The sequence below is a fragment of the Ambystoma mexicanum genome, chromosome 12, assembly GCF_040938575.1.
Source record: "Ambystoma mexicanum isolate Mex_15411 chromosome 12, UKY_AmexF1_1, whole genome shotgun sequence".
NCBI lineage: Eukaryota > Metazoa > Chordata > Amphibia > Caudata > Ambystomatidae > Ambystoma > Ambystoma mexicanum.
In genome coordinates this window covers 1,069,236,438-1,069,261,488 of record NC_090936.1, presented here as the reverse complement: position 1 = coordinate 1,069,261,488, position 25,051 = coordinate 1,069,236,438, and the positions used below count along the sequence as shown (strand labels likewise).

The 25,051-nt window shown below is 47.7% G+C and overlaps 1 protein-coding gene across 1 annotated transcript in view; it reads left to right on the top strand.

Moving 5' to 3' along the window:
- EXOC4 (exocyst complex component 4) overlaps window positions 1-25,051 on the top strand; it is a 2,700,837-nt gene that overhangs the window by 2,195,586 nt on the left and 480,200 nt on the right. The window contains exon 14 of the mRNA XM_069629625.1: window positions 14,722-14,900. Within this exon, the coding sequence (XP_069485726.1) occupies window positions 14,722-14,900 (179 nt within the window). The remainder of the gene's footprint in view (window positions 1-14,721; window positions 14,901-25,051) is intronic.

Below are 25,051 nucleotides of genomic sequence, written 5' to 3'. Positions count from 1 at the left end.
TGGGCTTCTCACCTCTGCGCGGTGTATTCCGTGCTTCAAGGTTTGGGTCCACCTCCACTCGGCGGGCGTAGAACTTCCTTGGCATCCTCTTGCCGCTCTCTGCTTATCCACAGCTGTTGGACGGTGTTTGAATCTCCAGCGTTGGAGACTTCGGACTCTGACTGCTTTACGCAGCATCTCTGGATACCACTACACTTGCTACTACTGTACTTCTCGTTACTGCCACATTCTGCTCTGTGGCCAGGCTTTTCCCATCTAAAAGTCCTTTATTCATGTTCATAGTTTGTATCCAGTTCCTCCCATGTGGATTACACAAGTCTTTCTTGTTGGTTATTGACTTAATCCTCATGCTACTTAGGGGCCAGCATGTAATCAGTGTTATCAGTCTCCATGATCTTCATGTCTCATTTATAAATAATAATTGTTCATTTATAACACGCTTAATAGCAGGAGTGATTTCTAAGCATGGGATCGTGATTCAAACCTGTGTTGCGCTGCGTTGTCTTGCTTCCAAGACAAACGCGTTGCCCCAGAGCTATCTTTCCTCCTGTGTTCTACCTCATCCTAGTACTTTTGGTCTTAGGCCCTATGTTGCAACAATACATAAGCTTGCTTTCAATGTAGTGGCTCAGGACATTAGGGAGGGCTGCGGAATGTCGGGGAGTAGCAACATGCATTGGGCTGTAAATTAGGTCATCGCCCTTATTCACAGTGGGGTAGTCCCTCCCCATTAGGTCCTCCCGCATTGAAGCACCCTGTGTCGGGACTATTGGGTAGCGGCCACACCTCCCAAGCCTCATGGAAAAGGGCTCCCCCCTGCAGAGAACTGACGACACTGTGTGAATTGTCACAAAACACAGACGACCTGACCAACTACTGTGCCCAGGCACAAGTAGGTTTTAGACCCATGAGAGGAATGGAAACAGGACTACTGTCCATCCTAAACACTGACTCAAATATCACTTTAGCACTAATACTACTAGACCTTTCACATGTCTTCAACACAGTCCACCACAAAACTCTAATCAAAGAGTCCATGAAATAGGAATTAATGACACAGCCTTTCTATGGGTAAACTCCTTCCTAACAGAAAGAACGGAAACAATTTGGCTAAGCCCCTTCATGTCGGCACCACGTACACCAACCTGTGGGGTCTGTGAAGGCACCATGAAGTAGACACAGACAACTGAATGGATTTTAGGATGTAAACTTTTATTAACTAAAAAAGAGGGTTGGAAAAAAGACCTAACTTGCCATATACTAAGGTGGGATTTCCCAACCTAAATAAAACTAAGGATAGTCTGTGTCCAAAACCTATACTTGCCTTCATATCTAACTGTATAAAATGTGTAAGGATGTCAGCATCAAATGAGAAGTGATCTTCTTCCAGCTCTTGGGTGACAAAGGGCTTTCCCTTTCCCAAGGTTCAAATATTTCAAGTCATAAAAGATGGGATCCCTTCCTCAAGCTTTCAAGTCTCTCAATTTTCCCAAGTAACACAATCTCTCCAAATCTCTCAATGTTCCAAAATAACACAATCCCTTGGGATACTTCCCAGCTCTTTGGGTTTAGTTACCTTTCACCAATGTATAAAGTATAGATCATCAATTTCCGTTCACATGTTTTCCTTGGTTCAATCAAAAAGTGTCCCTTGGTGGGAGTGTACTCCATCTAGGCGCAGTTGTCGGACCACACGGCCCACCCATCCATCACAGGTCACACAACTGACACACCTCACTTGTATCTGCATATATTTTCCTGGGTACCTTATCACAACTTGAGCTTTACAGTGAGGCTTGATGTATTCTTTTTTCACATACTCTTGATACTTTATTATAGCTTCCTTTATCACCATTCATATGTGGCTCTTGCTTGCAAAGACCAACATAGGCTTCCCATTACACTCACCTGCTTGGAAACGTATCCACTGTTTCACTTCTTTTGACAACACCTCTGGCATCCTTTGCCAGGTTTATATCTGTTTGACTCTTGGCAATGCTGGTTTGCCTCTTGGCAATGTTTATTACAACCATTCATTCCTTTCAGTGATAGCATGACGTTTGGTAATACTCACTTGACTCTTGGCAATGCTTCTTTGCCTCCTAAACAGTTCCCGGGTGTCTTGTTCCTGGACCTTTAATATATTCCAGTTTTCCTAGCTTTTTTAGTTCTATTTACATGAACCGGGGTCCCCTTGCCTTTTTTGCTAGACTCACTGGTTTCCAGTTGCGTGTATGTCGGCTTCGGTGTGGTACTGGAAAAACTCCTTCAGTTCTTGCGGCTTCGTGCCACCTTTCCATGGCCTTGGGTCCCCTTTTAAAGGACTTCACCTTACCCAGCTGCCTTCTCTGGAGCCACCGGTAAGCACTGTCCTCACAGTCCTGCAGCTGCGAACACCCATGTATCTCTGCAACGTTCCACCAAGCCGGTTCTGCTTACCCAGGCTCACTCGAAGTATCGGCCTGGCTTTTCTCCGATTCCGGCTCCTCCGTTGCAGCTTCTCCGGGTCTCTGCATCTCGTCCCGTGTCGAGCCGTGTTCCCAAGAGGAAACCAAAGTCTCTCTCACAATCGTCTGTTCATTTTAAAGTTTGCGGGATCAATTAAGGTTTCAGAAAGACTAGACCGCTGCTTGACAAACCAACAGTCTTTCTTCAGTGTTTGATGCCTCTTCCTTGTCCCAGTACCAACGTGATGTTCATGTGTGTAAGAGTCATTAAAGAGAGGATGTATGCCTCTGGTGTGTCTCTTCCTCGCCTCAGTACCTGACTGATGTCTACTGGGAAATGATTTATAGGAAAGATATGGAAGGGACTTTTAGTAACCTACAAAGGTCTGTGGGATATTAGCCTCATTGGAAAAGGGAAATGGGAGATTCCATGTCTCATCCAACGGTGCCTTATCGCCACTCCCCAAGTCTCCTCCACCCAGGTGAACCACCCTCGCATATCCACCACAAGGGTCAGGATCCGATAGCGACAGCCTTTCCAAGGCTGCCTGAGAGGAGGATATATTGAGGAAAGAAGTGAGGACGCCATCAGGTTGCTTACAGGTCCCACAAAGCTGATCTCTTCTACCGTCTTAGACTTCAACCTCTTCATGACCCTACTCATCAACCTCATCAAAAGGTATGGACTCACCTGCAACAACTACACAGACTACACACAGATCTATAAAATCAGCACTACTGGAGAACAAGATCGAACCCTCACCAACTGCCTCGCACAAATGAATGAATGAATGAATTAATGAATGGATGAGCACCAAGATCCTGGACAAAACAGAAATCTAATTACGGCCAACAATCCTTTAGACCAAAATCACATTCCATCACCTAGTGATATGGGAACCCAACAGTGGTGTACCGAGCTGGCGGTGGGTGGGGTTCAATTTGTTGTCCCCCCACCCCCGTGGCTCTTTTCAGAGTCAGACTGGGACATTTGACAGTGGGACACCTCTCATGTTCCTGTTCGGTACCCTCATTGACAATGGAGGTGACGAACGGGAAAGTGTCCCACCAGCAAGACAGTCTGGATGGCGAGCAGCAGCACAGTGTTCCTGTGAAGAATTTGACCGACCGCACGGGGAGCGTGTGCTCGCCTGGGCTTTTTTGAAAGTTTTTAAGAAATAGAATGATGGGAGATCAACCTCAGAAAATGCGTGGGGCTAATCCACACACATTGTCTTATACTCCTCACACAATAAAACACATACTCAAGTGTACTCTGGGGATACACAGCCTACAGGCGCAATCCTCCCTGTCACATTTAGCTGGAATGAGACAACCACAGGTACATCGAAGCATCTCAGGAAGGCGGAAGGCAACACCTTCCTACTGCAATGGCCAGCCTATTTAAATACCAAAGGCTCCATGGATCCATCCTGTTCATTGTCCAAGTTCTGTGTGGTGGCAGCACATACTGATGAGAGTTAAATGAAAGCATGCCTGTGAAGAGTCTTGGTCACAGAACTGACACAAGGAACAGGAAACAAACAACTCTTTGTGTCAACTTCAAGCTAGCTCCCACCCCTCTGTATGACGGGCAGTGAATGTCATGTCTGGGACAAGAATGTACAGTAGGCAACCCCTGCATGGAACCCCCCTTCAGAGGGAAGAAGTATGTGATTTGATGGAGACAGAAAATCTGTTCTCGCCACAACCTTCAAGGGAGACCTGCGCTTAGATCAGGAGTCAGAGAGCTCAATTACCCATAGAGACCCTTTGATCCACAACAAACAGGAAGATGGGTGGGACTTAGTACATTTTGTCACCCCTTACCTCTGGTTATGACCTCATGCATAACAGAAGTTTGTTGGTGGGGACCCAGGATTGGTTTGTTACGGTAGGCTTAGCCTACACCAATCATTGTGGCCCATTTGGCTATAAAAAGAGGGCTGAGCCCCTGAGTTAGCAGATCATCTGACGACTTCAAAAGGAGTAAGAAGGAGGACTCATTTGGACTCTGGCTGAAGGTACAGTCTGCCTTACAGCTTCTGCCAGTGAAGGAAGGCCAGGCTTTCCAAGAGGGAAGCAATATCCCTCCTCCAAACATCTCCCAGGGAACAGAGGGAGATACCGGACACAGAGGACCTGTCCAGCAGCTCCAAAACCAGTAACCAGCCATCACACAGCGTGCCCTGCTAGGTTTTGCCAGCAAGCTTCCTAGGTGGTAAGTGCCGGAGAGTCTCTCAACAAAGGACAAGGCCGTTGCCGGCAAACATTCTCCTTAGTTTTTGGACGTCCGCCTTAAAAGTGGACACAAGCTCTGCGAAGAAGCTAGGAGGAGTGCCACAACAAGCATCAACCAGTGTCCATCTTTTAAGGATATTTTCGAGGCAGTCGAGCCCTCGAACCACGAACGGATAGACCACTGACTGTTGTCAGGCTGCAGTCACTAAAGCAGTCAGAGATGCTTCGACCAGCATTCCAGATCTGTCAACCAGCATGTAGGCCAGCCTGCAGCCGTCCATCCAGCCTTGCTTGCCGAACTACTTGCCACCTGATAACCGCAGCTGTCTCCCATCTTGAACTCTGTCGAAAGGAGCTGAAAAGTGTCCTGGAAACGACTCCATGCTTTCGAGCATCAAGATCATCTCAAGCACCAGGTACATTGTGGTTTTGTCCCCCTTATCCTTCTCCCGAAGTCCCCTAGTGACATTTACAACCCCTTGCTCCCTTGGTGCTGAAACCAAATAGCCATGAACAGTTAAGACTCATTGTGTTACCGACTACCCTCCTGTCAGTATCCAGTGTGCATCCCTTTCCTTTGTGAAACTGTCTATCCTCTGTGTTCCTTTAAAGGGTGGGCTGTATTTTGTAATGTGCTAGAACTGTCTGTTGTAATAATAATAAAGTAGATATTGTTATACAATCTTGACTGAACAGTCCCTTTTATCATTGGGTAATTGTATTTTCCCTGTGTTACAACTAACCAACGATCCACGACTTTGCAGAGATAAGCCTGCCGTTCAGTCCACGCTATGAAAATTGGACAAGAAGGTATATAATTTACGTTTATGTCCAATCTGTTTGCATCCCTTTTGGTGTACTAGATGTGAGGGGCTGATTGATGGTTTAGAAACCAATATTAATCCCTGGACCACTGGTGCTCGGGAAGATGATTCCTCACAGAACCCTCACTGTCCTGGTGGCCAGGGCCTCCTGCTGTGACACTCTCGAGACAAATAACCCCCTGCCAGGGACCCACTTGAACCTGTAGGCCTTGTAAAAGCTGCTTAACAATGTCTTTCTTCAAGCATAGCATTTCAAGTGTAAGTGATGTACATGTTATGGCCTAATCAAGAGACCATTGTTTTGGGCAAGACACTGTTAACGTTTCTGTATTAAGAACTACAAAGGGACATCTCGAGGGGATTGGGTCCTCCGACGTATTCCATATCTATGATATCTATGACAGTAATCACCACAGCTGTGCTGCTTCGGAAAATCTTTCGGCGTCTGCGACCTGCGTCGATGATGTCGATACGCCGTCATCGAGGGCCTCCGTTGAGCAGACGTCACCAGATGTTATAAGTAGAACGCACGAAGCCCGTAGCCTCAGTTCCTTTTTTTCCGCGTAACGCTTGCCTTTGGTGCCTCGGGGAGGACCATGATACGGACGACTGTGTCGACTGTCAATCGCTCACATCGAAGGTGTTGCGGGAGCGTATGAAGAAGCTGTCGGTCGGTAAGGTGGCCAAGCCCTGGAAGTTGCGTTCCACTGGTCTTTCGACGGACGATTCGAGGGGCGACTCTCCGCATCGTCATCGTGAGTCCAGGGGTTCTCGGTCTGGTAGTCGGTCCCGCCATTGCTCTACCTCTTCGAGGCACTCCAGGAAGCGCTGTCACAGGTCGCCTTCCCCGTCCTCTTTCGAGTATTCCGCCCGTCGGCGGGTTGCTTGTCCGAACAAGCATTCCACTCCTGAGGAATGGGATTCCTTCCGAAAGGAGATGTTGGCAATTTTTCAATCTCAGGGCTCTGGTCTGTCCGCGCCGTCTGAGGACGCCAGTCGTGGCCATGCTAGAGACACTGCTCGTCCGCCTTCGGACTCGAGCAGTCGCGACCACCGGGTGCCTTTGAGGTCCCGGTCGGACAAGGATGGTCGCTCTAAACATGCCTCTTCCAGGTCCCGGTCCTCGACGCCCTCCAGACCGTCAGAACCTGTGAAGTCTTCGAGGAAGACATCGACGCCGGCGGCGCCGAGGTCGTCGACAGACTCTCTCGAGGCCCCGCCTCCAAGGAAGTCGTTGACGCCATCCGCGCCCATGCTGTTTAGAGACACGCTCGGGGCTCTGCCCTCGAGGCCTGTGTCGACGCCGTCAAAGCTGTCGGCGCCGCACTCAACGCCAATTCCATCGACGCCCTCAATGCCTTTCGAGGTGGCTTTGTCGGAGGTGCCCCGTGGCACGGTGGCACCCCCCAGGAAGCAATGGCCAAGGCTAAACATGTCTTTATGCCTTTTTCTGTACCCTCCTTCCAGCCTATGGATTATATTTCAGAGGTGGATGAGGGGTCTGAGGAAGGTGAGGTTTCTGCAGAGGTTCCTGATGACATTGTTTCTGGTCATAGTCAACTTGAGGACCTGCGTCAGTCGCTGCACGACACCAGTGGTCTGGACACCTCCCCGGAGGTGGAGTTTGGTCGGCTGGAGCCTGGCACACATGCCGAATCCTCATACCGGCACCTCATGTCGAGGGTCATGGATTACCTGGGGTGGTCCCGTCCCCCCCCTGGGGATTTTCAGCAGGATGACCTGACTGATATCTTGGACCAAGGTTCTCCAACTGACCCGGTGCTGCCATTCCATATGGCCTTGCAGAGAAGGGTAGCTGCGGCTTGGTCTTCTCCGGGGAGTCTCCGGCAGTGAGCAAGTACTTGCCGAAGAAATATCGCCCAGCCAGTGGCGACCCCTGCTACTTGACCACGCACCCTACTCCGGAGAGTTTGGTTGTGAAGGCGGCTACGGCCCCAGCAAAGCAGACGTCGTACCCTACCATCCCTCCTGATAGGGACGACAAACATTTTCACGGCTGGGCAAAGAAGGTATTTTCTTCTGGGGGTATGGCGCTTCAGGCTGCCAACTCTGTTTGTGCCTTGTCTTGTCTCACGCACACTCTCTGGAACTGTATTTCCTTAGTGGCTGATCATATTCCCGAAGGGGAGGAACGGGATGGTTTCCTTGCTATTGTGCAGAATGGCAAGGATGCCATGTGTGAATCCGTTCAGTCGGGTCTGGACATGGTTGATTGCATCAGCCGGTCCATGGCGGCGAGCACAGTAATACGCAGGTTTGCATGGTTGCAGAAGTCGGGTTTTGCTACTGATGTGCAAGCCCGGCTCCTCAACATGCCCTTCGATGGTGTACATCTTTTTGGCAGCAAGGCTGACGAGAATCTTGAGAGGTTGCAGACCTCCAAAGCTGCAGCGAAGTCGTTGGGCGCTGGAGTTCGCCAATCTCCGCCTTTTCGTCCTAGGGGACAGCAATGGAGGGGAAGTTCCTTTCGATATTACTCGTCCTTTAGTAAATCGGGAGGAGCTGCAAGTAAAAGGGACAACCGTAGGAGTGCTAGAGGTGGAAAACAAGGTACTCGAGGTGCCAAGGCCGCGCAAGCAGTTGCCTCTTTGCCCTCAGGCACTGCCGCAGCCGCTTCAGCTCCGTCATAAGGCCCATGCTTCTCCGGTTGGGGGACGGCTAATGCAGCATCTTGTAGAATGGTGTGCCATTACTTCAGATGTGTGGGTTATGGAGATCATAGCCCACGGCTACTGTCTTCACTTCCGGTAGAGGCCTCACGACAATCCACCAGGGAATCTCTCTTTGAAAAGTCCGGATCCGCTCCTTGCGCAGGAAATTCAATCCCTGCCGGAGAAAGGCGCCATAGAACTGGTGCCTGTAGCTGAGAGGAACAAGGGATGGTATTCCCCTTATTTTTTTATTTCGAAGAAAGACGGGGAATTGAGATCCATCATGGACTTGCACGGTTTGAACAAGCTCCTCAGGAAGGACAAGCTCAAGATGGTTACTCTTTCTGAAGTCCTCCAGGCCCTTCAACTTCAGGACTGGTGGGTGTCTCTCGACCTCATAGACGCTTATTTTCATGCGCCGAACCATCCCAAGCACAAGAAGTACCTGAGGTTCGCGGTTGGTGACTCACACTTTCAGTTTCGGGTCCTGCCGTTCGGATTGACCTCCGCTCCGAGGGTTTTCACCAAGCTCATGATGGTGGTGGCAGCGTATCTCAGCAAAGGCGGGATTCACGTCTTCCCCTACCTGGATGATTGGTTGATCAGGGCGCGCTCTCCTGAGCAAGTCCTGGATCATCTGTCCGTCACCTGCCACTCCTTTCACAAGCTGGGCTTCTCCCTCAATTTAAAGAAGTCCCACTTGATGCCAACTCAGCGGCTCCAGTACATCGGAGCTGTGCTCGACACGTCCCTGGGGCAGTGTTTTCCTCCCCAGGTGAGGGCTCACCACATTCAGCAGATGATGCACAAGTTTCAACATGCCCAGAGTCTCCCAGCGTTCAAGTTCTTGAGGTTGCTCGGCCTCATGGCATCTTGCATTCTTCTGGTGCCAGAGGCCAGGTTGCGGATGAGATCTTTGCAATGGGCTCTCAAGCTCCATTGGTCACAGTCCTCCGGCAGGATGTCGGACCCCGTTCAGGTGCCGCCCTGGGTCGCCAGGGACCTTCTGTGGTGGGGCGTCGAAGGCAATCTGATGAGGGAGGCTCCTTTTTGTCTACCCTGCCCGGAGGTGACGATCTTGACGAACGCGTCCCTCACAGGATGGGGAGCTCATGCTGACGAGCTGACAGTCAACACAGATTCTGACAGACAACACAGTGGCCATGCACTACCTCAACAAAAAGGGGGGGCAGTGCCACTTCCTCTGTGCAGGGAGGCGATGCAGCTCTGGTTCTGGGCCATCCAGCAGGAAATTTCGATCTCGGCAGTTCATCTGACCGGAGATGCAAACGAGACGGCGGACTCTCTGACCAGGCAGAGCGCGATCTCTCACGAGTGGGAGTTGGCTCAGTAGATTCTCCTGGAGATCTTTGCCCTTTGGGGGACCCAACAAGTGGATGTCTTCGCCTCCCGTGTCAACCAGAAGTGCGAAAGGTTGAAAGGTTCTGCTTGCGGGAATTTCCTCCAAGAGGAGCCTTAGGAGATGCGTTCGTAGTGGAGTGGTCCTTCCCACTGCTGTACGCGTTTCCTCCAGTCCCCGTCATCCCGCAAGTGTTGCGGAGGTTCGGTTCCCGGGTGATCCTCATTGCTCCGACATGGGCTCGGAGGATGTGGTATCCGGACCTTCTCGACATGTCCATCTGCCCTCCACATCGTCTTCCCTACCGAGATGATCTGCTCTCACAGGAGGGGGGGTCAGGTTCTCCATCCAGAGGTCAGATCCCTCAACCTTCACACTTGGCTTCTGAAAGGTTGAGGTATAAGGACTGGGACCTCCCTGAAGACGTGATGGAGGTGTTGCTTTCAGCCAGACGGCCGGCAACAAAGTCCATGTACCGTTGCCATTGGAGAAAGTTCTGCGACTGGTGCAGGGTTCAGAATGTGGATCCTTTTTCATGTGACATTCCTGTGGTTCTGTCTTCTTTGCTTTCTTTAGCCCACAGGGGCTTGCAAGTGAGTACCATTAAAGGTTACCTGGCGCCGCTGTCCATATTTAAGCGCTCGTCTGAGGAGTGTTCTTATTTTAAAATTCCTTTAATTTCTCAGTTTCTGAAAGGGTTCACTAATGTGTTCCCTCTGTCACCTTTCCAGGTGCCTGGTTGGGATTTGAACCTTGTTCTCAAGTTTCTAATGGGTGCTCCATTTGAGCCTTTGCATTCTTGTCCTTTGAGACTGTTAACCCTTAAAACTGTATTTTTAGTTGCGGTCACTTCCGCTCGCAGAGTGAGTGAGTGCGTTGCAGGCACTTTCAGTTAAGCCACCCTTCACTGTGTTTCATAAGGACAGGGTTGTCCTTTGAGTTCGTCCTTCCTTTCTTCCGAAGGTGGTGTCGGAATTTCATTTAGGTGATTCTTCCGGCATTTTATCCTCCTCCACATCCTGGTAAGGAAGAGGAGAGGCTCCATAGGCTTTAAGTTTCTACATTTCACGCATGTCCCGGGTCAGAGTGGACGATCAGCTCTTTATTGGTTACGCTGGAAGGCGTTTGGGACAAGCTTTGACTAAGCAAACTTTGTCTAGATGGATTATCTTGGCAATTTCTGAATGTTACCACCTGGCAGGTAAGGACCCTCCGGTAGGCTTACGGGCCCATTCGGACTAGGGGTATGGCTGCCTCTACTGCTCTGCCGAGGGGTGTTCCTATTCGTAACATCTGTGAAGCAGCCACTTGGGCTTCGGTCCATACTTTTGTACGTCACTACTCCCTAGATTCTTCCCATGGGCAGGATCTGGCCTTTGGCAAGGCGGTCCTTTACTCTGCAATTTGATTGGACATTCTAAATTGGTATATTCTAAATTCTTTTCCCACCTCCTTACGTTGGTACTGCTTTGGGAGTATGTCATAGATATGGAATACGTCGGAGGACCCTATCCCCTAGAAGAACAAGTTACTCTCTTACCTGGAAACGTTCTTTCGATGGGATGGTCTGACGACGTATTCCATATCGCTCCCTCCCTGCCTACCCCTCTACAGAATTTCTTATGCGATTGCAGCTTACGTTTCGCAAGGCTTTCTGTGGTCATACTGGCAGTAGATTGGTGCCACACGTTCTGGGGAAAAAACTACAACTGAGGCTATGGGCGTCGTGCGTCCTACTTATAACATCCGGTGACGTCGGCTCGACGGAGGCCCTCGAGGACGGCGTATCGACGTCATCGACGCAGGACGCAGACGCCGAAAGATTTTCCGAAGCAGCACAGCTGTGGTGATTACTGTCATAGACATGGAATACGTCGTCGGACCATCCCATCGAAAGAACGTTACCAGGTGAGAGAGTAACTTGTTCTTCTATTTTGAAAGCACACGCAAAGCGCCAGTTAAATCTGTGCCCTCCTCCAGGTCAAATTAAACATATCACACAAAATCGTTTTGCCTTATTTTCACATGTTGATATTAAACACACCAAAAAGCGTTTATTTTGGGTAGAATGTGGCATTATATATGAAGCATGCCTTTGTTAAACATTAAAACACAAATAGGTAACCTTTTCACACATTACATTTTGTTATCAGTCTTGAAGTCTTGAAAGTACATTTTCAAAATCAACAGAAATTGCATTTTGGTTTTTGTCATCTTTCATTCAAGGTGGCGGGAGGGGATAATGCCACAACTGAAAATGTTTTCCCTAGCATTTTTCTATAAGGATTTATGTTTGTGCAAGTACTTTACTATGGTTTGTGTACTTTTCAAGTTATCTTTAAGAGTAAAGCCAAACATGGGGTTAAAGGACGAGAGGGCAAGTGAGGAGTGCCTATTTGCCCAGGATGTGGCAAGAGAGGTTGCACTCCTGCAGACTGGAGTTTTTTTTGTTGCTGGTTCTGGACTTGTATTGATTTTCAGGGCACAAGTCGAGGATACATGTGGGTGGACGGTGTGTGCCCCTTTTTTCAGGGACGGACCCAACTCCTATTGGGTGTTTTTGAGGCCAGCATTAAAACAAGTTTGCTTGCTCAAGTATTTGGATACTAGGATATCATCCCAGGTTATGAAGTTTCCATTGTGGATACTTACCCACAAGACCTCATAAAAGTGTCATTAAAGCACACGTCTCCTGTTTAGATTTTATTTTCCTGGAATATTTCATCATAAATTGATGGGCTTAAAAGGTGGCCACCTTTTATACTTTGCCAGCATAGTCATTGGAACTTCTCCTCTCTAGTTATCTTTCCTGCTTGATACATTTTTTCTGAAAGGCAAATGCTCGTTTTTCTTCTGCACTTTCTTCTGCTGTGGAAGATATTATAGCCTCCTTACCACAATAACTGGATTTCTAAAAGCACCAGACTATGAATGCAACTCTGTCACTTTAGGTATGCTCCTGTGGCAGGGGTCTGCAACCTGTGGCTCTGCAGTCATCTCGAGGTGCAACTCCGACGATACCTCTTTTTTATTGCCTGTGCTTCATGGGGGTGCTGTAGTCCGAAACATCTGGATAGCCAACGATTGCAGGCCGCTTTCCTATTGCAAGGTTGGAGACCCCTGTCTGATTGCATTCAGTTTCCATAGTGTGCTTGAAGTCTTTGTCAAGAAAAAGATTGACAACTAATTTTGCATTAAGAAAACACACATGTACTTGGCTTTTAAAAGTAAATTTGGTCTGGGCTCTAATGTCACCATGAATAGTGTTACAGAGCCTGTCTTCCATCACAAAGACACAATGGAGGAAAAGCCATGATCCACACAAATGGAATACTGGGCATGCAGCAGGACCTGGGGGGAAAGGGGCGGGCATGGAGCCAAACACTGAACATATTTTTGATTAGGACCCAAAATGTGTAACATGCCTGACTGGCTGTCTGCTAAAACAGATCCCATTTCTTTTTTGGCTACAGTATGTTCCTTTGCAGCTGTATTTGCCAAAACTGGGATCAGCAATTTCCAGTTGAACGTTTTCAATAGCCCAATATTGCCACTGGAAGCCAATGCAGAGCCCACCAATCACTTGGCCAGTCTGCAACCATTTCCAACACATACCACCAGGGGTTCGAAATTAGGAATGAATGAGCAGGGAAGCTAAAACCAACTCCTGGGTGTCTTGAGCATCACCCACTAGGCAAGAGCTACCACAGGGGAACCAGGAGCGAGTTCACAGCGCACCGCAAATCTGACTTCCACCGGAGAGACAAACTTTAACTTTCTGCACATTATGTATGATTCATTGTGTACATGTATACTAAATGTGTCCTAATTCTTCCTTTTTAACATTCTCAAAGTTGAAGTCACACGTATGTTTGTGAGACACCAGTTGGCCTGTGGAGCCAAAGTAGCACTGGGTAGCTGTTGCTTTCAAGCTAATCGGTCTCTTCTAGGCTAGAAGCAGGAGCTAAACAATTCCCAGCCATTCCGACCCCTGACATTCAGGACCCATTGATTGTCCAGTGTCATTACATTTGTCCTCAAACTCTTACTAGGCTCTGTGAAGGGGCGTTTCTTTGGTGTCCACCGCTTTCCATGTACTATATCTTTACAGCTGGAGCCCTCTTTACACATGCGTCCTCACATGGACAAACTCCTCATAGATGAGCCGTCACAGCCTGCGAATATGTGAGGCTGGTGACAACAAACACGCGCGCCTGTACTGAGACATTGCTTCCAAGGCGAAATGAAGGGCAAAGCCATTAAAACATGGAAAAAAATCTATTTTGCGTACATGATGGAAATTTAAAAAAGCCATGGTGTGATAAAGGTTTAGTAGAGAAGGGTGGAAGTCTAAAAGGGCCCCTGTAGTACGGGTTGACGCCCCATAACAGCAAAGGAGAGGTGTACATTAAAACCAAACAATGTTTTAGATTTTTGGGCAAAAATGTATTTGGAAACAAAGCACATGGATTCGGCACAGGAGCTTGCTAAGGACAATATGAAATATCATGAAAAGACTTGATATTTACTCTTAAGAGCGAACACTACACATCAACTTATCCAGATTCAAAGATATTTAACACCCCACAGTTCTGCATCAGCAATAACCTATTTATTCTTAATGTCATAATAACTTTCCACAAAGGTGTTTGATGCAGAGGTATTCACCTTACAATGTTCTTGACTTGTCAGAACATGTGCAATGCATTGCATGAATATGGCGGCTGTTAGTTGCAGAAATCCTCGGGCCACTGTCTGCACAACTCAGAGGCGTAGCCAGGATAGTCTAACAAGTGGGGCCTGAAGTTAAGGTAGTTGGGCTCACTGCAGTGACTGACATCTGTAAATGCCCACATAGCACTGCTGGGTGGGCATTTACAGATTTTGGGTGGGCCATGCCTGCTCTTGCCTTACTCTGTCTACGCCTCTGGCACCACTGTGACGGGATCACCATCATGTTCCCTTCTCCACCGCTCACCAATACTCGGCTCACTCCCTTGACTGTCCTAGCCCATCCTTTTCACTGCTGGATCCTCGTCCAGGGTTCTGCATTTACCCGCATGTGTTCCTGCATGTATGGCTTTGCGTTGTTTCTGTTGGGTGTCATGTTCATGAACGAGATCATCGTCTGATGCTTTCCGGACTCTTTCACAGCATTTCTCTACTCTGTCTTGTAGGGCTGCATTTGCTAAGGAGTCTGAAGTGCTTATTGGAAACCTCGGGGATAAGCTGATTCCACAAAATGAAATCTTGCGGGACGTCAGTGATTTGAAGGCATTGGCCAACCTGCACGAAAGCCTGGAATGGCTGGCTGGGAGACTGAAAGCAGCTTTTGCAAACCTGCCAACAGCTCAAAGTAAGTTTACATGTTTCACTCGCCGGCCTGCTAGACTAGATACAGAAGTGATTGTGAATCCATGGATCATCATATCTTATTCTTGGCTGCAAGCAATACAGGAGTTCTTTGTTGACTAATGCTCTCACAGTGCCTCATTTTCCATGCCCCTGCAGCACAAAAAGAAGCACTCATATGAGCCTGATTTGCCCATTGAAAATACACTTTTATAAATCAGGCCCATATTGTTATTGTTATTTTGCACTTATATAGCGCCTTATATACCATTGGTATGGTCTGAAGGCGCTGGTAGGTTGAACGCCCTTGGGAACCGAAGTTCAGATCAGTAGAGAGAGTCAAAAGGTGCGTGTGTGCACCGGATATGTGTGCAGCTCGTGCGGTACACATGTAATAGCTGATTCTTATCGGTAGGTGTGGTGGTTGAGAGATCAGGAGAATGTGTTTGTTCTGCAGGATTTATCCGGAACGGCTGTGGCTGCGTTAGGCCTGAGGAAAACGCCTGGCTGGGGGTGCGAGACCAGCAGTGTTTACATAGAATGATGTGGAGTAAGCAGGGGATGTTCGTATGAGAACAGTTATACCGAATGGTGTCATAGTATCTCTGTGTTCTAGTTGAGTGGTGATATAAAGGAGAGAGTAAGCGTGGGGTGTGGTATGAATGGTTATATGCTCTTTCAATGTGCAAACTTCTAAATGCAACTTTCCCAGATAGGGTACTAGGCGAACTTCTAAGTACAATTTTCCATACAGAGGCTATTGGGAACATTTCTAAATTCAATTGATCAGCGAGGCTACTTCGCACACTTCTAAGTGTAACTCTCGCAGAGGCTATTGGGTACACTTCTAAATGCAATTTTCACAGAGCGTCTACTGGGCACATTTCTAAATTCAATTTTCCAGAGAGGCTATTGGGCAAACTTCTAAATGAAACTTTCCAGAGTGTCTATTGGATACACTTCTATAATCAACTTTCACAGATGCTATTGGTAGCACTTCTAAATGCAGCTTTCACAGAGGATCTTGGGCGCACTTCTAAATTCCATTTGCCAGAGAGGCTATAGGGCACATTTCTAAGCTTGACGGAGAGGCTGTAGGGCACACTTTCTAAATGCAACTTTCACATGCTAACATTCACAGTTCCATCTAGATGCGACGCAGGCCAATATTCACAATTCCATCTAAGAGTGGACATGCTTAACTTTCACAATTCCATCTAAGAGTGGACATGCTAACGTTCACAATTCCATCTAAGAGTGGACATGCTAACGTTCACAATTCCATCTAAGAGTGGACATGCTAACTTTCACAGTTCTATCTAAGTGTGGGCATGCTAACTTTCACAATTCCGTCTAAGAGTGGACATGCTAGCTTTCACAATTCCGTCTAAGAGTGGACATGCTAACATTATGGCAGTCTATGTTATTTGGAGGTAAGATAGAGTGGCATGGGCTTTCTGGAGTGGAGTGATTGCTCTACTCCCCCACCCATACCACACTCACGGTTTTGGTGGTGTCTGTTAGTTGGCTTCATTGGCTTCCCCTGCGGACACCTGCAGACACATCTTGGAGCCGCCTCTGTTGGAGCCGCCCTTGGCCTTGGGGCCCTTAGCCGCTGGGGGCTGCCGGGCAGAGGGCTGCCCTGGGAGGACAAGTGATAAAGGTCGAGGGGCCTATCAGAGGGGGGGTGGGCGGGAGGGATGGGATCAGGAAGAGGATTTAGAGGATGGGAAGTGAGGACCGACTCACCTGCTCCTAGGATGGGAAATAGGAGCAGGTGCAGGAAGCGGGTCGGTACACCGACGCTGCCTCGGCCGCAACAACCAATCAGGAGTGGGGGGGCGGGATGGGAGGCGGTAGGGAGAGGGGAAGAACCAGGAAGTGGGGCTGGGGAGCTCGGGGCACGCGGGGGCCTGGGGGCACTTTTTGGCCTTAAAAAACACATGGAGAGGGAGGCGGGATGGGAGGCGGGAGGGAGAGGGGAAGAACCAGGAAGCGGGGCTGGGGCACGCGGGGGCCTGGGGGCACTTTTTGGCCTTAAAAAACACATGGAGAGGGAGGCGGGATGGGAGGCGGGGGGGGGAGAGGGGAAGAACCAGGAAGCGGGGCTGGGGAGCTCGGGGCACGCGGGGGCCTGGGGGCACTTTTTGGCCTTAAATAACACATGGAGAGTGAGGCGGGAGGGAGAGGGGAAGAACCAGGAAGCAGGGCTGGGGAGCTCGAGGCACACAGGGGCCTGGGGGCACTTTTTGGCCTTAAAAAACACATGGAGAGGGAGGCGGGATGGGAGGCGGGAGGGAGAGGGGAAGAACCAGGAAGCGGGGCTGGGGAGCTCGGGGCACGCGGGGGCCTGGGGGCACTTTTGGCCTTAAAAAACACATGGAAAGGGTCGCGCCAGGGGGACCGACTCACCTGCTCCTAGGATGGGAAATAGGAGCAGGCGCAGGAAGCGGGTTGGTACACTGACGCTGCCTCGGCCGCAACAACCAATCAGGGGTGGGGGGCGGGATGGGAGGCGGCAGGGAGAGGGGAAGAACCAGGAAGCGGGGCTGGGGAGCTCGGGGCACGCGGGGGTCTGGGGGCACTTTTTGGCCTTAAAAACACATGGAGAGGTAGGCGGGATGGGAGGCGGGAGGGAGAGGGGAAGAACCAGGGAGCGGGGCTGGAGAGCTCCGGGCAGTCGGGGGTCTGGGGGCTCTTTTGGCCTTAAAAAACACATGGAAAGGGTCGCGCCAGGGGGACCGACTCACCAGCTCCTAGGATGGGAAATGCCTGTTGTGCTTTAGCACCTTGGAGCGTCTCGTATGCTCGATGGAATTACCAATAATGATCTCAGACCCAAATAACTGGACAGACTCAAAGAATATGGCAAAGTACTACTTTATTATCAGCTCAAATAAAAAAGGGCAATCGGGCGAACATTGCCTACGAAATAAAAACAATCGTTTTTATCTCGTAGGCAATGTTCTATTGTTTACAGTTTTGAGAGCCATGAATGTTATTGAGGATTTAAGTTATCAAATTTGATGTTGTTGATTTTGGTAATGTCTGTTACCTTAAGAGTCTTCTTCTTTCCCATGAACCGCTGTGTTTATCGAACGTCTTTCCATTATCCTCTTTCGTGAATATGTCAAGCCCTTTCCATCGTAATCTATACCCCCCTTTCTTAAATTAGTCGTGCTTGCCTTCGACACAAGTGTGTGTTGTTTTTATAATGGCGTGACCTTATATTGTTATCCCCCCACACGCTTGGACTAAGGCATTTCCCTCAAGAAAACTTCGGTAAATATCATGGTCCAGCCAAGGGTCATCAATTGGCAGCTGGGGAAAAATCACACACAACAGACAAGGCCTGGCATATGTGGTAATCTTATGTCAGATTTTGATAGTCTTGCATGAATTAAACTTTTCTGGAGGAGCCGTGGTCCCGATTGCAAACACTTGCATGAATGTTACTGGCTTATCTGGGAGAGCCTGTGATGGAGGTCATGATTTATCCCGGGATTACAGTTGGAGGTTGCAGCAGTCTTGCCTGAATACACCTTGTCCCTGGATAACGTGGTAGAGCTTACAATGGTCTTTATTTATTTTATTGTATTGCATTTATTTTACGCCCAAGCCCGGAAGTACCACGCCGTAGTTTACAAGGTACTTAGTTTTAAAGTTTACATAATTAGTGGAAAACTGTTTCACGATACATAAGAGTTACCTATGTACAAGCATATATACAATTCTTGGCACACCCACAGCAGTAAGATTCACACATGTTGGTCTTGGGCAAGTTGAGCAGTGGAAAGCTTGATGTAGGCGTGACTAGTGGGTGGTACAATTATCAGTGTGAAGACAATAGCAGGTAGGGTCATTTTGGATCAGATGGTGGAGGCGCTGATGAAAGAATATTGTGAATTTATAATTTGTTAAAGAGCCATGTTTTCAATAATTTCTAAAAAAAAATGTTAAGTGTGGGTCGTTATTGATGTTTGGGGGGAGTGCATTCCAATTTCTAGGGGCCGCTGTTGGGAAGTTGGATTTACCTGTTCGGATGCTCTTAAAACGAGGCATGAATAGGTGGAGATGGGCATTAGATCTGAGTATGCGATTGGTTGTTTTCTGGTTTATGCAGTGGTTGAGGTAACTTGGTGCCTTACCATTGATACATGTGTGTGCCAGGGTGAGCGTTTTATGTAATATACTTGCTTCGATAGGGAGCCAGTGGGCGTCTCTTCTGTGTTGTGAAATGTGTTCTCTTTTTTTATGCCTAGAGCTGCTCTTAGTGCTTTATTTTGAATGAGTGCATTTTGTATGTTTTGTTTGGAGGTGCCTAATAGCAGTACGTTACAATAATCGATCTTGGATAATATAAGGGCTCTGGCCAAAGTAATGCAATTGTGTTGTGAGAGCAATGGTCTGCTTAATGAAATAGGTTTGGATGTGTATGACGTGGATGATGCAAGGGCATTGATGTGTTTGTTCATGGTGAGGCTGGCGTCTAGATAAACTCCTAAGGTTTTTACTTTTGTGAAAATGGTAATGGGGGTGCCGTCAATGTTTCTTGCTTGAATACACTTTATCCCGGGTTCACGTGGTAGGGCTTGCAGTGGTCTTGCTTGAATACACCTTATCCCGTAATTGTGTGTTAGAGATTACAATGGCCTTGCCTGAATACACCTTCTCTTCGGAGCCCTTGGTAAAGTTTGCAATTATTTTACCTTATTGGTATTTATGCATGCAGCTCCCAGTAGAGGTTACCAGTGCTCCAGATAATATTTGGAATTACGAGTATTTTACTCCCTATTTTTTAAAGTTAGGAGTAAAATGATTTTTTAGGAAGTACAAATGTAAGTCCAAGTCCCAATTGTAGTATTCTATTAATTATTAAAAATCGATTTTAACTAGAAAAAGAGAAATGTTTTTGTAATAATTCTTTGCACCTAGTTATGCATGCACCTTAAATGATAAAGGTTTCATTCTTGCGTTCCGGCAGGAACAATTGTAGATCTTCCTGTGGTACTAACTGCACTACTAGTCCAAACATCCATGGAGGTGTGTGGGTGAAAGCAGGGGCAACTTCCTATTTTTTGTTGGGCGTATTGTTACTCCCCATTTTTAATTTCTGGGAGTATTTGCCTATTTGTAGGGAGTAAAAGTGGCTGATACACCCCTTATCTGTAGGGCCGGGGGTTACTTTAAAGTAATTCAGCTCCTTTCTCCAAAAATTATTTGTTGTGCAGTGGTGGGTGATGTTATGCATGTATTTTATCAGTTGTGCAAAAAACAAAAGTATCCCATTGGAAGGGTAAAGAGAGTAGAGCGAGTGTGTTCTTGAGTTTTGACTACGCTGTAGAAGCCTGGTTAGTGTGTGCTATCCTCTGTGGTGTTCTGCAGCAATATGCAGTGTAATGCATTCTAGCGTGGCTCTGATCGCTAAGTTCCTTCTGCTATGTGAATACTACACTTCTGTTCTCTTTTGATACAGTCGGGGGATGCAAGTTATGCATATCTGTTCAAATGAATATTTACAGACGTCAAACAGCTTGCAGCCAAGAGTCCCATCTTGAAATAAGAGGACGGCGGGGGAGAACTGTTGCCACCGTTCCTAAGCTCGCCCCTAAATTCATTGTATGTTTGACCGGTACATGATATTTTCAACATTTAATTCCATCTTGCAGCTCTGCTCTTGTGTTTGCTCAGTTACAGCCCCAAACACTTGACACTGTGATTGTGTCGCAGCGAAGTCTCGTTAAGAAGGCACAACACATAAATAATCAAGAAAGACTGGCGCAAGCAGCGGTTTCCAGCAGCGCTGGAGTTCCTTCTGACATCCACTGTAAGTTCAGAGGAAATATTGATCTCTCCAGAGTCTAATCAATCCATCCAAGCATAATGCAAACATGTCTGCTGGCCCCGGGGGTAGGCAGCTCGTTGTCTAAGAGATGGAGAGCACCGCCGAACATGATGAGGTGGCGAGAGCAAATCTGAGGCCATCGCCTTCCCATTTCTCACTCGTGTCCCCTCTCCGGCAAGGCACCTGCTTTATCTGGAATACTTTGGACCAGGTACAATTCGTCACGCTCCTACACGATAACAGTGACGAGAGCAAGCCGTCGAAGTATATATATGTGAACAAAACCAAAACAATGTATTTATTCCAGGATTTTAGTTTCTTCCAGGCACTGCAAATACAGTGTGTGTTTGCCAATGCTGACTGTGTATTTCTGTTGATTGCTATGTATACGTTAACCATATCAGCATGCATATCCAAAGGCAGGGGTGTTGCTAGGTCTGGAAAAGTTCTGGGGCTACGCTAATGTAGGGACTGTCGGAACTCGGGGATAGCTAGCCTTTTGGTTGCAGCCCCTGAGCTTCTATCTGGGGCTACAACCAAAAGTCCCTGGCTTTAGCCCCCCCCCCCCATTAGCAACGCCTCTGTCCAAAAGTACCCATGTGATCATTGATTGTGTGTCCAAATGCCTGAAGCGTATCAGCAAATATGTCCAGAGGTATTTGGTTGTTGCTTGGTGGGTGTGCGTGTGTATGTACATGCTCATGTATTTTCCAGATGTGTGATCATGCCTGTGTGCTGTTGGGCGAGTTATCAGTATCCAAGAGCATTTTAGGAGTTATTTGGGATTGTGGTTGCGTATCTCTGTGTGTTTTCTCGTGCGTTATGCGTTTTCCAAGGCCATTGCCAAGTGCTATCTGGATGGCTATTCTGGTTGATATCCTACGGAATGTCTGCAGATAATCCGAGTGGTTAATATGTGTGTGTTTGTGTACATTTATCTGTAGCCGCAGTGAAGTCCAGAAGGTGAGAGCTAATGTCTAAGCATATTTTTAGGCCATACCCTGTGTGTGTTGTCAGGTGACCCATGCAGGATGCACAAAAGACTGGACTCAGGAAGGATAGTGGACAGGCATCTCATTGGTATAGAAATTAGAAAACAAATGGGTAGTATGAAACTAAAACCACGCCTTTCACGTCTCGCCTCCCATGGTGGTGCAGTTTTTCCAAGAGGGTCCGAAACCCATTCTTCTGACCTATTTGCACAAAAGAAAAAATACTCTTGGTGAATTGGACCGTCTATGTGATGAGCATAGGGCATTGAAATAATGGCTCCCTTCGTGTGAAGCGGGTCCAGGGGTTATTGCACCTCCATTCCCCAACCCCTCTCTTCTCCTCGTGGTTGTTGTTTCTCCTTCCTCAAACTTTGGGCCCCTCACCATTACCCCGATTATTTCTTCTCTTTACTCCTTTCCTAGAACCCATTTGGCCTCCCGCCTGATCAGCATTTCTTGGGCCAACCCAGCCTCCACATGCCTGCTTAGCTTCTCTGGATGTGGATTGCCCTCCTCCCTTTCTGGGGTCACCCCGCCTCCTCTATTTTTACCACTTCCTCCTCTGTTTTCTGTCCTTTTTGGACACAGCAGTGATTGGTTGCTGTTCATTAGCATCTAGGCTGGTTTGATCCCTTAAGTGCTAAGAGCATGTAAGTGTGTCCTGAATTCCCATAAGGAATCGTTGTAGGATTCACCCACTCTTTAAGGGGCCAGTCCAAGCCTATGACTTGCCAGTCCACCATCTTGGAAGTCACTCTTTGCTCTCTAACCCTCTCTGGTGCCGCCCGCTCTAATTCCTTGTCTCCTGTTCCCCCAGATTTACTTTTAAGCACTTGGTAAGTACAGGGTCCGAAATTAAGATTAAATGAACAGGAGCTTAAACCGGTTTATGGGTTTTCGGCATTACCCAGTAGGCAGGAGCTACAGCTATAATTGGCTGGCATATGCTTTCATGCTCTACAAGTATGTGAATGTCTCTCTACTGTGATGATTCACAAGGTGTCTTCACCACTCCCCAAGGGGGATCCCTTTTCCATGAGGCTAGGGAGGTGCAACGGCTACCCAATAGTCCCCCCTCGGGGTGGTTTAATCCAGGAGGCCTTCATGGGCAGGGATTCCGCCTCTGGATACAAGGACGATCACATGGGGTACAGCCCATTGAGTGTTGCCTCTCCCCAACATTCCCTAGCCCTTTCCACTGTTCAAAACAAAATTATTGAAATTAAACCTATGTATTGTTGTAACACAGGGGATAAAGACAAAGCCAAAAGTACTAGGATACTAGGACGAAGAAGACCACAGGAGACATGAAGTTCATTGACTGTGCTAGTACTGGACGAGGTGGTCCTGAGGAGCCATGAGGATTAAGTCATCCTTTTTTTTTAAATTAAATCAACAGAAGCAAAGGACTTTAACAATCTGACAGGGGGGGACTGGCAACATTGTTTTAATATAGAGGATGGACTAACAAACCTGTCAAAACCCAGCCGGGATGGGCAGCAGTTGTGGAAACCAGTGGGAGTTTCAAGCGCTGTGGGCAGACCAGAGTTGGAGAAGAGCGGAGGATGCCGGCAAAGCACGGAAGGAGTTCTCCGAGGGTCTTGTTGGAGCAGATTCAAAAACGAAGAAGGAGAGCAGAGTCGAGCAGGTCACCAGAGCCCAGAAACACCATGGTGCTGTCGAAACCGAAGACAGAAGCCTGGTGCATAGGAGAGAAAACCCCCACTCCAGGAAGTCCCAATGGCATGCCGAAATCCCTCAGAAGGTAATGGGAGGTGCAAGAGACCTGGAGGGGACACAGGAGTGGAAGATAGAAGGGTTAGGGATCCTAACCAGTGTAAACCCAGCATCCAAGGAAAGTTTCCTTGTGAAGTGGCAACAATAAGCCCACTGACGACCAGAGATGGGTCGGAGGCCCTAACGAGTGCAAACCCAGCATCTGAGGAGGGCTTCCTCGTCGCAGTTTCAAAAGTAAGCCCACTGACCACCAGAGATGGGTCAAAGACCCCAACCAGTGCAAACTAAGCATTCCAGGAAAGCTTCCTCATCGCCATGGTAAAAATAAGCCCACTGGCCACCAAAGAAGTGTTAGAGACTCCAACTATTGGAAACCAAACCTCAAAGGAGAGCCCAACAAAAGGGAACTGAGCAAGCAAGCAGAACTCCCCCCATTGCAGTGGTGACACTAAGCCCAGTGACCAACAAAGAAATGTTTGGGACTTTGCTAACACCAAAACAGAGTGGCAAAGTGTACATCAAGCTGAAGATTGTGAGAGGACTTGTAAGACACCAGAAGAAGTCATTCTCCTGGACAATTGGCTCAAGCTCTTGGAACATAACCTAAAGACGCCAGGAGAAGGGCGTCATTCTCCTGGTACTGAACTCATAGAGACGCCAGGTAAAGTGAATCATTCCTCCTCATTTTTATTGAAAACTGTACAGATCTACACCAGGCGAAGGAAGCCATTCTCCTGGATGTGGAATTGCATAAAGGCTTTGTGAAACCGCAAGCCAAGGCAAGGGAGTCATTCCCCCTGGCATTTTTGTTGTAAGAGAACATTTTTTTGGACACTATGCGAGCATCCAGAGAAGGGAGACTTTCTCCTGGAGAAGGAACTGTTAATCTATCCTTTAGTTCTGTTTAAAGATGTCATAGATAACTTCAGAGCTGCTATTAGCATCAAAAATCAGCAACAATTCTCAGATCGTTCCCCCTACATACGAGCAGCTGTCAGTTTGGGCTCATAAATGTAATTGTGTCATCTGTTCTGTGTTCAAAATACACAGAATCAGAATGATATGCACCTGTGTTGTGCTGTTAATTTAGTTAAGCTATTTAGATGAATGCTCTTTATGGAACGGTAATCCTCGCATGAAAGACCATGGGTACAGTGGATGTCACACTAGGGATAGTATTACTGGCACACCTTGGCAACGTCCCTTTCGAATTTAGAAAACAACTGTAATGCTCTGCAGCTTCCACTAGATGTCGGCCTATGCACAGCATGTGAATCTAAGCAGATACAAGCATCAGAAATAAAATTACGGTGAGTAATGTATCCCTTATTCGATTCATTACCATTCCATTCTTATACAGTTCAGACCATGTTCTTTTGACCTCCAGTGTATGTTTTAACCTTCCGCTGTCCCAGCTGTGATTTATTTGCCCACATCACTCCAAATGGGCCAGAGGTTCATATTTCTAGCTATGTCAAACACTTTGAAAATATAGTATATACATTTAATATCCACATAGAGGAATGGTATAAAAGGGATGCACGCATTTAAATAGTTGACAAATAAACTAGCAAAGAAATA